Genomic DNA, 13718 nt, shown 5'->3' with positions numbered 1-13718 from the left:
TTCCCTCCCCGTGGACTGCTTTAGGATGTCCCACGGTCCTGTGTCCCCCAATGATACCAGCGAGAAATCGAGATTTTTGTGAACTCGCCTGTAAAATCTTTCTCGCGTGGTTCATTGGGGGACACAGCACCCACCCAGTATTTATTATTATTATTGTTGGTGGTGATGTTTGGTTGCCGATCGGGTGTTTAGCGGGTTCCCTTCCTTCGGCGTTTGTTGCGTTTTTTTTTTTTACTTTGCACATGTTTCTACTGCTCCTACTGCTTGATCACAAACTGACATGCTCTCTCCAGGCTGGAGGGGGTATAGCCTGCAGGGGAGGAGCTAAGTCTTTTTTCCAGGCTAGTGTCGCCTCCTAGTGGCAGCAGCAAGCTATACCCACGGTCCTGTGTCCCCCTAATGAACCACGCGAGAAAGAGATTTTACAGGTGAGCTCACAAAAATCTTGTTTTTCCGGCAGAAAGCTGGCATGTTGACAGATCCCATTGTACTGAATAGGGAACCGGTAGTGTCCAGCTATGCCAGATACAGTAATTCTGGTAATCTGCTCCTCTGCCAGAACAAACTACTGGTATACTGTAACGCAGATGTGGATGTAGCCTTACAGACAATCCTTCATGGGGAAAGAGTATTCAAATTAGTTCTCCGACCTAAGGAAGAAAACTATCTCTTATCAGCTAAACGAGAAACTATTTGACACCAGATTTGACTCTTCAATGAAATACGCACACCTCCAGAGCTACATCAAAGGCATCTTCTGCAGCTGACCTGTACTGTACTGATGGGGCAAGAACAGGTATCTTCAGAAGGAAAATAGTGAAGAGAAATAGGAAGGATGAAGTGTTCTCAACCTCCAGAAGGACCTGTTTGTACTGCCGGAAGTCCTCTTTGGAATGAGTTTATCAGATGTGGTTACTAATTACTGTTGTGCAGGCTAAAGCCAACAGTGAATATATCAGTTATTACACTATTACGGGGAGAGTTTTTTATGTGGTTTTCTGTAAGTATTTATAAGGAACCAGCTTCAAGTTTGTCTCTGTTTTAAAATCTCCCTCCACATTTCTGTATCAGCTTGTAACATATTTTATTTGCCGGAACGGCTAGTACCATGCTGTGCATCAGCCACCATAAGACCAAGTCAAGAATTTATGCAACAGCCAACATTTTATTGTTATAATCTTAAAAGCAACATTGGTTTTTTTCATTTCTTTGAAGCTAACTTGAGACTAGAATAATACTTAGCCCTTCTTTATGAGGCTGTCAGTGGCGGAATGCCTGGCAGTGTGTATCTTGATCATTTGAAAGGTTACGATTAGAGATGAGCGATTCGAATCCCACGAAGTGGAATTCTATCCGAATTTCAGGATAAATTCGATTCACCTAGAGGCCGGCTTTGCCCGTGCTTCGTGTCAGCAAATCGATTTAACCTGAAATAGTTTAAAAAACTAAAAAATTCAAACTTTCCTCCTCCATTTGCTCGCGGCGGCGTGATGACGTAATCTCGCACCGCACAGGATTTCGGCCGAGATCTTCAAGCAAGATAAAGGCGGCCGGCCCTTCATGGGCAAATGGAGGAGGTAAGTTTGAATATTTTTGTTTTTTATTGTTAATTTTACACTCTGATGCCACGATCATGTATGAACACTAAATCTGAGGAATACAATGACTGCTGCGGCACTATCGCAGCTTTCCATCATTGTACCTGCTACTTACAAAATAATGCGCTTCATGACAAAGTAATTCCTTATGAAGCAAATTGTTTGTGTGAAATTCGGTGAATCAAACTTTTAAGAAATTTGCTCATCCCTATTTAAGATGAATGCAGAGATTCTTTGAGGCTTTCTGTGTTGCTTGCTTTTATTTGCATCTCAGATGTGATACAACTAATAATGGGATTCATTCTAAAGGTCACAAGGATGAGCATCCTGATAACTAACCACATGAAAGCCTCGGTGCCGGTGTGATATTTGTCCAAAATTGACTTCCTGAAAAGTCAGTAACTGACATTCTGCTAATCTGATTAAGACATATCAAAACGATTTGATGACGGAAAGAAATGGCACATTTTGCATGATGCTTTATACTTAGGGAGGACACTGTGCCCTCCAGGGCAATGGATGCGGTTGGGGCAGCAGTAATATATTTACAGTATATACAAACTAAAATTATATCAAGCAAAATTGTGGGGAAAAAGCTCACCACAGACAGTCTCTTTGCGGGCATATAGTCATTATGCATCATATATGATTACAACACCCTTAATACAGAAGGACTCAGTGATTGACTAATGTCTTCATACCCTGGCAAATAACTGCAGCCATTGGGGAAATGTAGCATTACATGGTGATCATTAAGATGACTAGCTGTCCATAAAATTCTTAGATGGTAGGACTCCATCATAGTGCAAGCTTTTGGAACAACCTCACTGTGGAGCTCCAGTTTTGGACAGATGCCCTGGGGAATAGTACATTTTGCTGACATGGTGTTCAAACAAAACTTGTGCTCTTTGGACAGAAAACTAGAAAGAACTAAGAGCTGATTGGCTTACTGGAATAGATCACTACAGTAGAATTGCCGAATACATTAATGTACTGTATAATGTCACAATTTTCCCCTATGTCATCTTCTAAATACAAAAGTCTGAGAAAACATTGGTATTATGAGTTCCTTTTATGTAATGCTAGTTTCCCAGTCTTCTTGAGAAATGTGTTAGAAATTCTGTTGATTGTGACGTTGTCCAGCCACTGAAAAGTTCAGCTGGTTTACAGTGGAGATTAATAGGAAACACATACACTATCAGCCATAACATTATAGTTCTCTCTTTGGCACCAAAACAGTGTTGATCCATCAAGGCATGATCCATCAAGACATTTGAAGGTGGTCCTGTGGTTTCTGGCACCAAGAAAATAGCCATTGATGCCTCCAAAAATTTGCCTTGTTTTTTTCCGTACATCCCTTAGATGCTCTATCAATTTGAGTTCTGTGGAATTTTGAGGTCAAGACAACACCATTAATTGTTTGTCTTGTTCCTCAAGCCATTCTTGAACAGTTTTTGTAGTGTGGCATGGGACATTATCCTCATGAAAGAGGCCACTGTCTTAAAGGTATTTGACCTGCAACAATGTTTAGGTTGGTGATACATTTCAGCTATATCCATGTGAATGCCAAGACCAAAGGTTTCCCAGGAGCACATTGCCCAGAGCCTCGCAATGCCTCCACCAGCTTGCCTTCATCTAATAGTGCATCCTAGTGGCATCTCTTCCCCAGGTAAGCAGCGCACATGTACCTGGCCTATGACATACAAGAAATTGTGATTCATTAGGCCAGGCACATCGTTTTATTATTCCATCGTTCAGTTCTGATGCTCACATATTTAATGTAAGTGCTGTCAGCAGTGACCAGTGGTCAGCATGGGCACTCTCACCAAGCAGTTACACTTTCCCATAGGAATCAGACTGTGATGCATTGTGTGTCCTGACAGCCTTCTGTCTTAATTGTGATATAGAACTTTGTGGCACTCTGCCAGTGTATGCTTGGAGTTGGGTTCCCACCCCACGTATAACAATGAAGAGAACTCCAGCAGTTATAATGCAAAAAGTTGAATCTTTTATTAAAGTGCAGCCTTTATATGCAGTGACGTTTCGGCCGGATATTGCCTTTATCAATCTGTTGCTTTGAATGGATAAGGAAGTATAGGCAATAGCTGCGCTCAGTAGACAGGGGTAGCGTGCAGTTGCACTTGTCGGTGGATGCGCCTAGCCTTCTGTCTTGGCCATTATTAATGTTTTCAGCAATTTGTACTACAGTAACTCTACTGTGGGAATCACACCAGACAGGCTAGCATCAGCTTCTCACGTGTGTCAGTGAGCTTTTTGAGCCAATGAACCCATCACTGGTTTGCTTGTTGTCCCTTCCTTGGACCACTTTTGGTAGGGGACCACTGCTTACTGGGAACACCAGTTTTGAAGAAGCGCTAACCCAACTGCCTAGCCATCACAATTTGTGCCTTATCAAAGTAGCTCAGATCCTTACTCTTGCCCATTTTTCTGTCTTCCAACACATCAACTTCAAGAACTGTCTGTTCTCTTGCTGCCTAATGTATCCCACCTCTTAAAAGGTGCCATTGCCCCACGATAAGCAGTGTTATTCAGCTGACCTGACCTGACCTGATTTTAATCTTGTGGTTGATGAGTAAGTAGAACAAGGCAAGGCATTTTTCATTTTGAAATTAATGTTCTGTTACATTCAGTATAGGTAGTCACAAGGATTCCAGACTTGTACATGTTCACATGTCCACATGAGGTTCTCATCTGCCTTTCCCCGGGGCATCATTTTTTTATGTATCATTAGAGGAATTGAATTTCATATCTTCCCTTTTTGTGAAGAGTAGATTCAAAAAAAGTACCACTAGTTTAAAGTGGATTTCCATCAGATGCTAGACCCAACTTTAGAAGATAAGATTTTAACTTTATAGAGATATTGACATTTTTCTGCTCTGCGCAGTGACCATGTTTAGTGGGGGTATTTAGGTTGTTAGTTTTTTTGTAAATTGTCACCTGATAATTTCTTGAAAATGCTGACAAAATGTCAGATGGGCATCAGTTTTTGAGATATCAGCACTCTGCCAACTCTGGCTGTGTTATACAAATGAATGGAGCAGCAGCGCCCATGCACAACCGCCTCTCCATTCATTCCTGGGACCTCATGATAGTGGTCAGAGCCTCACTGATCAGACATCTAACATAGTAACATAGTTTATAAGGCCAAAAAAATACATCTGTCCATCCAGTTCAGCCTGTTATTCTGCAAGTTGATCGAGAGGAAGGCAAAAAATAACTGTGAGGTAGAAGCCAATTTTCCTCACTTTAGGGAAAATAATTCTTTCCCGACTCCAATCAGGCAATCAGAATAAGGGTACTTTTACACTTGCGTTGTGGAGATCCGGCAGGCAGTTCCGTTGCCGAAACTGCCTACCAGATCCGGACATCCGTATGCAAACGGATATCATTTGTAGACAGAGCCGTATCCGAATTGAAATTCCGGATCCGTCTCTCCGATGTCATCTGGAAAAACTGATCCGGTATATGTATGTATGTGTGTGTGTGTGTGTGTGTGTGTGTGTGTGTGTATATATATGTGTGTATATATATATATATATATATATATATATATATATATATAATAAAACATTTTTGCACTTTTAAAGGTCCATTTTGCTGGAACACTAGGTACCGGATCCGTCGTTCGGCAAGTGTTCCGGAATTTTTCTGCAGTATTTTCTTCGGCCAAATACCGTAAGAGGGACTGAACTGAAGACATCCTGATGCATACTGAACTGAATGCTTTCCATTCAGAATGTATTAGGATAAAACTGAAGCATTTTTTTCCGGTATTGAGACCCTAGGAGGGAACTCAATACTAGAAAATAAAAACGCTAGTGTGAAAGTACACTAACTCCCTGGATCAATGACCCCTCTCTAGTAGCTATAGCCTGTAATATTATTGCACTCCAGAAATACGTCCAGGCCCCTCTTGAACTCTTTTAGTGAACTCGCCATCACCACCTCCTCAGGCAGAGAGTTCCATAGTCTCACTGCTATTACCATAAAGAATCCTGTTCTATGTTTGTGTACAAACCTTCTTTCCTCCAGACGCAGAGGATGTCCCCTCATCACAGTCACAGTCCTGGGGATGGGAGAGATCTCTGTACTGACCCCTGATATATTTATACATAGTAATTAGATCTCCCCTCAGTCGTCTTTTTTCTAAAGTAAATAACCCTAATGTTGATAATCTTTTAGGGTACTGTACACCACCCATTCCAGTTATTACTTCAGTTGCCCTCCTCTGAACCCTCTCCAGCTCTGCTATGTCTGCCTTGTTCACAGGAGCCCAGAACTGTACACAAAACTCCATGTGTGGTCTGACTAGTGATTTGTAAAGGGGCAGGACTATGTTCTCATCACTGGCATCTATGTCCCTTTTGATGCAACCGATTATCTTATTGGCCTTTGCAGCAGCTGCCTGACACTGGTTTCTACAGCTTAGTTTGCTGTTCACTAAAATTCCTAGGTCCTTTTCCATGTCAGTGTTACCCAGTGATTTACCATTTCGTATGTACTGGTGACTTGCATTATTCCTTTCCATGTGCATAACCTTACATTTGTCAGTGTTAAACCTCATCTGCCACTTATCTGCTCAAGCCTCCAATCTATTCAGATCCAGCTGTAGCAGTATACTGTCCTCTTCCGTGTTAATTACTTTACACAGTTTAGTGTCATCTGCAAAAATTAATATTTCACTGTACAAGCCTTCTACATGATCATTAATAAATATATTGAAGAGAATAGGGACCCAATATGGACCCCTGTGGCACTTCACTAGTGACAGTGACCCAATCTGAGTGTATACCATTAATAACCACCCTATCACTGAGCCAGTTACTTACCCACATACAGACATTTTCCCCAGTCCAAGCATTCTCATTTTATATACTAATCTTTTATGTGGTACAGTGTCAAATGCTTTGGAAAAGTCCAGATATACGACATCCATTGATTCGCCGCTGTCAAGTCTAGAACTTTCCTCCTCAAAAAAACTGAATATATGACATAACCGATCCCTCATGAAGCCATGCTGATATTGCGTTATTTACTTATTTTCATTGAGGTACTCCAAGATAGCATCTCTTAGAAAACCTTCAAACTGTTTACCCACCACAGATGTTAAACTTACCGCCCTATAGTGTCCGGGCTCTGTTTTTGGACTCTTTTTGAATATTGGCACCACATTTGCTATGCGCCAATCCTGTGGAACACTTCCTGTCAGTATAGAGTCCTTAAATATCAGAAAGAAGGGTCTGGCTAGGACATTATTTAATTCTCTTAGGATACAGGGTGTATGCCATCTGGTCCTGGCAATTTGTCCATTTTAAATTTTTTTTTAAGATGTAGCTATACCTTTTCCTGGGTCAGACAGGGCACTTTTAATAGGGAATTTACTTTTACATTCTGCATTTCATCTGAGTTTATTTTCCTCAGTGAATACAGTGGAGAAAAAAATATTTAATAGCTTTTGCTTTCTCCTAATCGCTCTCTGCAACTCCCCCCTCATTACTCTGTAGAGGGCCGACACCTTCAGATTCATACTTTTTACCATTTATATAATTGAAGAACATTTTAGGGTTGGTTTTGCTCTCTTTGGCAATTAATCTTTTGGTCTCTACTTTGGCTGCTTTTATTTTTTTTACATATTCAATTTTTTTCCTTATAGTTTTTCAGCGCTTCCTTTGTCCCAGTTAGTTAAGACTTTGTCCCAGTTAGTTAAGCTTACGGCCTCTCTTAGTTGGCTAAATTTAGCTTTTTTGAAGTTTGGTATTTTTGTTTCTCCCTGTAGAAACGCTCTTTTGAATAACCATTGGAAGGTTATTACTTTATGGTCAATTTTTCCCAGGTGTCCCCCAACCTGCACATCTGTTGTTCTGTCAGGTCTATTGGTTAATACTAAGTCCAGTATTGCTGTCCCTCTAGTCGGGTCCTGAACCAGTTGGGAGAGGTAATTGTCTTTGGTTATTGCCAAGAACCTGTTTCCTTTGAGATAAACAGGTTACAGTTTTTTTCTATATCTGGGTAGTTGAAGCCCCCCATAATAACCACCTCATTATGATTTGCTGCCACGTCTATCTCGTTTAGTAGTAGATTTTCTGGGGACTCTGGTATATTAGGTGGTTTATAATAAATTTCTATTAGTATTTTATTATTGTTTTTGCTTCCATGTATTTCTACCAACAGTGACTCCACGTATTCATGTCCCTCACTTATATCTTCCCGGAGTGTGGGCTTTAGACAGGACTTTATATAAATGCAGACCCCTCCCCCTCTCTGGTATTTTTAGATCCTTCTAAACAGACTGTAACCCTTACATTGACTGCCCAGTCATAGCTGTCATTTAGCCATGTCTCAGTTATTCCCACTATATCATAGTTCTCCTCACTCATCACTAATTCCAGTTCACCAGTTTTATTAGTCAGGCTTCTGGCATTAGTATATATACAATTAAGAGATTTATGTATATTTTTTACCCTACATCTTTCCTTCTGAACTGTTCTAGTCCCTCCTTCCATTCCTCCCTCAGTCCCATTACCTTGCCCCTGGTCTCTATCTGCACTATCTTCCCCTCCTATAACGTAATTACCCTCCCCCCAGTCCCTAGTTTAAACACTCCTCAAACCTTCTAGCCATCTTCTCCCCCAACACAACTGATCCTTCCCCATTGAGGTGCAGCCCATCCCTACAATAGAGCCTGTAGTCAACAGAGAAGTTGGCCCAGTTCTCCAGGAACTCAAACCCCTCCTTCCTATACCAGTTCTTGAGCCACTTGTTAACCTCCCTAATCTCCTGCTTCCTTTCTTGTGTGTACAGGTAGTATTTTGGAAAACACTATCTTTGAGGTCCTTGCCTTAAGCTTGTGACCTAAATCCCTAAAATTATTTTTAAGGACATTCCACCTACCTCTAACTTTGTAATTGGTTCCGATATGGACCATGACTGCTGGATCTTCTCCAGCTCCCCCCAGTAATCTGTCAATCCGATCTGCGATGTGTCGAACTCGAGCACCAGGAAGACCACACACAGTTCGACGATCCCGATCTTTGTGACAAATCGCCCTATCTGTACCCCTAATAATGGAGTCTCCCACTACCAGCACCTGTCTGGCCTGCCCTGCTCTCCTGGTCCCCTGCTTACTGGAGCTGACATTCCCCTGACTGGTAGAGAAAGGGTCTGGCTGCAGCAGTGCTCTCTCTTAACTGACATCCCCCTCATCTGCCAACCTTGCAAACTTGTTGGGGTGTGTCAGATGAGGTCTAGCCTCCCTGGCACGTTTCCCTCTACCCTGCTTTATAACTGTTATCCAGCTAGCTACCTCACTTTCCTGAGCCTCCTCGCTACTAATCTACCCCATAGAGGGCTTGCTCAGTGAGCTGCAAACTGTTTTCCAAATTATCAACGCTTCTCAGTGTTGAAACTTGCCTGGTTAGATACACGATGTGCGATTCCAAATAGGCAATTTGCTCACATTTTGAATAAAGATATGCACCCTCAAACGGCTGTTCCAGGACTTCATACATTAGACAAGATGTGAACTGGACTGCGCTGTCAATAATGGAGCCCATACTAAATGGAGATTACGCAAGAACAGAGAAAAAATACAATATAGTGCAGTGATAAGAGTCTAACTTACTGTAGTCCCCTCCTAAAGTCCCTGAATCTCAAGTCACGTAATCTAAAGTCACACACATAATACAAGCACACACTTGAACTCAAACATGCGAACGCTCACAAACTCGCGTTGTTTGTCTGCTTGTATAAGTGCAGCTCTCAAACCAGACTGCTTTTTTTCCTCTGGAATCCCCTAACCTTAGATTGGGGCTACATTTCATTCTTGGGACAATCCCTTTAAACAGTACTTCATTTATGCCAGGGATGCTCAACCTGCGGCCCTCCAGCTGTTGTAAAACTACAAAACCATGCCCTGCTGTACGCTGATAGCTGCATGATATGTTTCTCACTTATAGGGGGCTTCTGTGACTTTTGTTGAACAGACTATTTTACCATTGGTCTTAGGCACAGCTGTTACTATTAAAGTCTATGGAAGTTATTCTTTAAAGGCTATGTACACCTCTGGGGGCAATTTTTGTTACAATTGCATATTACTAATTTTGGACAAAAAAATGTTTTTTCAATTGCTCTTTATAAAAAATATTGAGCTGTTCTGTCACAAAGGGTTAACAGTTTTTCTAGTGGTGACCATCCTACTTTCACTTTGTTCCAGTCATCTAATAACCCTTATCTGTATATTATCTCTAGATATTATCTCTGACACCGCATAAAAAGAAAAAATGACAATATTTATTTAAGTAAAAGAAAAGCCATTACCAAACTGTAGCTACTTTTCTAACTTATACTACTATATGTGCATTACGTTTTGAGTAGAAATCCTCTTTAATGGATGAAAGGTTTTGCTGGTGGGAAAGGAACTATGATTCAGTGATGCTTTTTTATATATATTTAACTGTAGGAAGCTGCTATCCATGTCCTGAGACAGTTGATGTGAAGTGCAGTTGTGGGAAGGCGGTACTTACTGTTCCTTGCGGCAGAGAACGTAGCACCAAGCCTCCCCGGTGTAAGGAGCTATGCAGGTATGCCTCTTGTGCTTCCTATAACTGGATCAATGTGAAGTGTCATAAATCAGCAGATGCACAAACCATCATTGTTAGCTTAGTCACTATGTGTTATTTGAGCACAGAGAAGACCACGACATATAACGTACAATATACAATAAAACTATATTAACTACCATTTTTACCATTACAGTTTTTTTGTTTCTCTATTGATAAATTTCACATGTATTCAATGTGCCTTTTATTTGCTTGTATCTCAACAAAATGGGGTTCCCCTTGTGTTCTTAATTTAGTCACCCATCGACATGTCACCATGAAGCCAGGGAGCGACACAGATGCCACTTTGGTCCTTGTCCACCCTGTCGACAGACTTGTCAGAAAACTTTACAGAAGTGTGGCCACATGTGTCCTGTGTCTTGCCATGATGAGGCTCTTGTTAAACAAAAAGGATTGGTAAGACATTTATCTGGAGAAACAAGTATTTATACGACCACGTTTTTTTCCCCAACATTGACTTCAATGGTATGACGGATCCTAACAGTAATCTTCAGCTAAAAAAAAAAAAAAAGCCCATGTACTTTTTTTATGATTGTGTTTTACTCATTTTGGGCTAAAGATAATTTTTTAAGTTGGTCTCTATTAAAATGTCTCATGCGCGCTTGAGTAAGGGGGGCGTGACCCCCGAAACTTTGTGCAGCATGGGATAGAGATCAGCTCTCAAAACAAAAAAAAAGATATATGAAAATGATGGAATGTTTATAAAGAATAAAAGAAATTGAAAGCGCAATTTGGGCTTCAGAAGAGTGAGTACTATTGATTTCTCACCTATAACTCTTGAATAAAAGATGCAGCCGAGTAAAATATATTGTCCTCCCCCTCTGTACCAGTGTGTTACTAAGTTCATGTACATTGTGTTGTTTTATATTCTGTGTGACATTATTTGCATTGCTGGCCTTGACAATGGTTTTTATGGTCTTTTGTTAGCCTCAGCCTGCCGGTCCATGGGAGCAGCCTTCTGAACCTGCCTATATCCAGACAGCATTGCCTTGTCCTCCCTGCCAGGTCCCCATGCCTATGTAAGTCAAGCTTACATTTTAGACATCTGTATACAATCTGCATAGTGCTCATTGAGAGGTTGCGTTTTAACCATAATTCCCATTAATCTCCATCACACGACCATATGGCCATCTTGCTCCCGTTGTGGGCGGGAAGGGACACGTAAGGCCTTCCATGTGTTTCCATGGGCTTTCGATCCGTGCCTCGGCTCCACGCTGCAATACGGAGTTCACACAGCCGATGCACGTGTTTTGCAGACCCACTATTTGCAGTTGACAACACGAGCACTGCGACCATACGGTCATGTGAATGGGTCCTTAGTTGGGTGAGAAGATATACGGTATGTAGCAGTGATTTCCCAATTAGAATATAATTCTATTAACCCCTTAAGGACCTCCGCCGTACATGTACAGCTCTGGTGGACATGACTTAAGGACCAGCACCGTACATGTACGGCAGGCTGATCGGTCCGGTGTAAGAGCTGTGCCCGCCTGACCAGCGGCGGGGTCCGGAAGTCACTGATAGCCGGACCCCTGCTTTATGCGCCAGCATCGGTGTTAACCCTTGATGTGCGATGTCCACGCGGGGATCAGAGTTGCCATCGGGTCCCCGCGCTGCTGTGACTAAGGCCTAGTTCACACGACCGTATGGCTTTTATTGTTTTTTGCGGTCCGTTTTTCACGGATCCGTTGTTCCGTTTTTGAGTTCCGTTGTGTTTCCGTTTCCGTTCCGTTGTTCCGTTCCGTTTTTCCGTATGCCATGTACAGTTTACAGTAATTACATAGGAAAAATTGGGCTGGCCATAACATTTTCAATAGATGGTTCAGAAAAAACGGAACGGAAACGGAAGACATACGGATGCATTTCCGTATGTGTTCCGTTTTTTTTGCGGATCCATTGACTTGAATGGAGCCACGACCCGTGATTTACGGCCAAATATAGGACAAGCTCTATCTTTCAACGGAACGGAAAAACGGAAAAACGGAAACGGAAGGCATACGGAACACATTCAGTTTTTTTTGCGGAACCATTGAAATGAATGGTTCCGTATACGGACCGTATACGGAACACAAAAAAACGGCCCGTACACCCGCAAAAAAAACGTTCGTGTGAACTAGGCCTAAAAGTGCAACACCAAGCAATCAAAAAGGCGTATGCCCCCCCAAAATAGTACCAATCTAACCGTCACCTCATCCTGCAAAAAATTTGCCCTTACTTAAGACAATCACCCCCCCCCCCAAAAAAAAACTATGGCTCTCAGACTATGGAGACACTAAAACAGGATTTGTAATGTTTCAAAAATGATATTATTGTGTTAAACTTAAAAACTTAAATAAATAAAAAAGTATACATATTAAGTATTGCCACGTCTGTAACAACTTGCTCTATAAAAATATCACATGATCTAACCCCTAAGGTGAACACCGTAAAAAATAAAAACAGTGTCAAAAAAGCCATTTTTTTGTCACCTTACATTACAAAAAGTGTAATAGCAAGCAGTGAAAAAGTCATGCGCACCCCAAAATCACACCAATCAAACAGTCATCTCATCCGGCAAAAAATGAGATCCTAACTAAGACAATCGCCCAAAAAATAAAAAAAAATATGGCTCTCAGACTATGGAGACACTAAAACATTACTTTTTTTTGTTTCAAAAATATTATTTTTGACTCCATTTTACCACTGTCATGAAGTACAATATGTGACGAGAAAACAATCTCAGAATGGCCTTGATAAGTAAAAGCGTTTTAAAGTTATTACCACAAGTGACACATGTCAGAGTTGCTAAAAATCGCCTGGTCCTTAAGCTGAAAAATGGCTGGGTCCTTAAGGGGTTAATAAAGTAAATTTGACATAATATTAAAGTTCCGTAATAAAAATAAGTTCCGGTTCCTTTCAGTAAATGCCTTTTCATATTGCTGTAGATGAGCGTCTGGGTTGTGCCTGTTCTTCCTATTATGCTATACATTGGGGATGGTTTTTTGTAAGACACGGCTTCACATTACATTATTATCCTTTATGCCCTTATTGCTTCCTCTTTCGGATGGGGCTTTATGATGATGAGATGTCTGGCTGCTTTCTGTGACAGACGGGACATGACTTTGGCCTGTAATTTAATGCTTCCAGATGCAGTCTGCATTTTCTGTGTTCATCAGTCTGCAGCTTCAGATACAGTTGCAGCTATGACTTAGCCGCTTCCACTCATTAATGCAGATGATAAGCAGAAAAGCGGATGAGATTTTCACGAATCTCGCACTGCTGACAGCTTCCAAATGACAGGTGCAGATTTTAAAAACTGCAGCATGTCATATTCTGCAGCAGATTGCACCCTTTGCAGTGTAGCTTGCAGCTTTTCCACAATAATGATTTCTGGTAAAAAAAAAAAAAAGTGGCTTTTGAGGCAGTGGGATATTGGTAGATGTGCTGGGGATTTTATGTAGCGGACCCACTACATGCGGCCGTATCCCCAGGATATATTGAG

At 41.4% G+C, this 13718-nt stretch overlaps 1 protein-coding gene across 2 annotated transcripts in view; it reads left to right on the top strand.

Moving 5' to 3' along the window:
• The window catches only part of NFXL1 (nuclear transcription factor, X-box binding like 1), an 87565-nt gene that overhangs the window by 41341 nt on the left and 32506 nt on the right, over window positions 1-13718 (top strand). For both annotated transcript variants that reach the window (XM_044298863.1, XM_044298854.1), the window contains exons 13-15: window positions 10078-10198; window positions 10474-10633; window positions 11165-11256. In XM_044298863.1, coding sequence (XP_044154798.1) covers window positions 10078-10198; window positions 10474-10633; window positions 11165-11256 — 373 coding nt within the window. The remainder of the gene's footprint in view (window positions 1-10077; window positions 10199-10473; window positions 10634-11164; window positions 11257-13718) is intronic.

Source organism: Bufo gargarizans, chromosome 1, assembly GCF_014858855.1.
Source record: "Bufo gargarizans isolate SCDJY-AF-19 chromosome 1, ASM1485885v1, whole genome shotgun sequence".
Lineage (NCBI taxonomy): Eukaryota > Metazoa > Chordata > Amphibia > Anura > Bufonidae > Bufo > Bufo gargarizans.
This window is presented reverse-complemented; position numbering and strand designations above follow the sequence as displayed.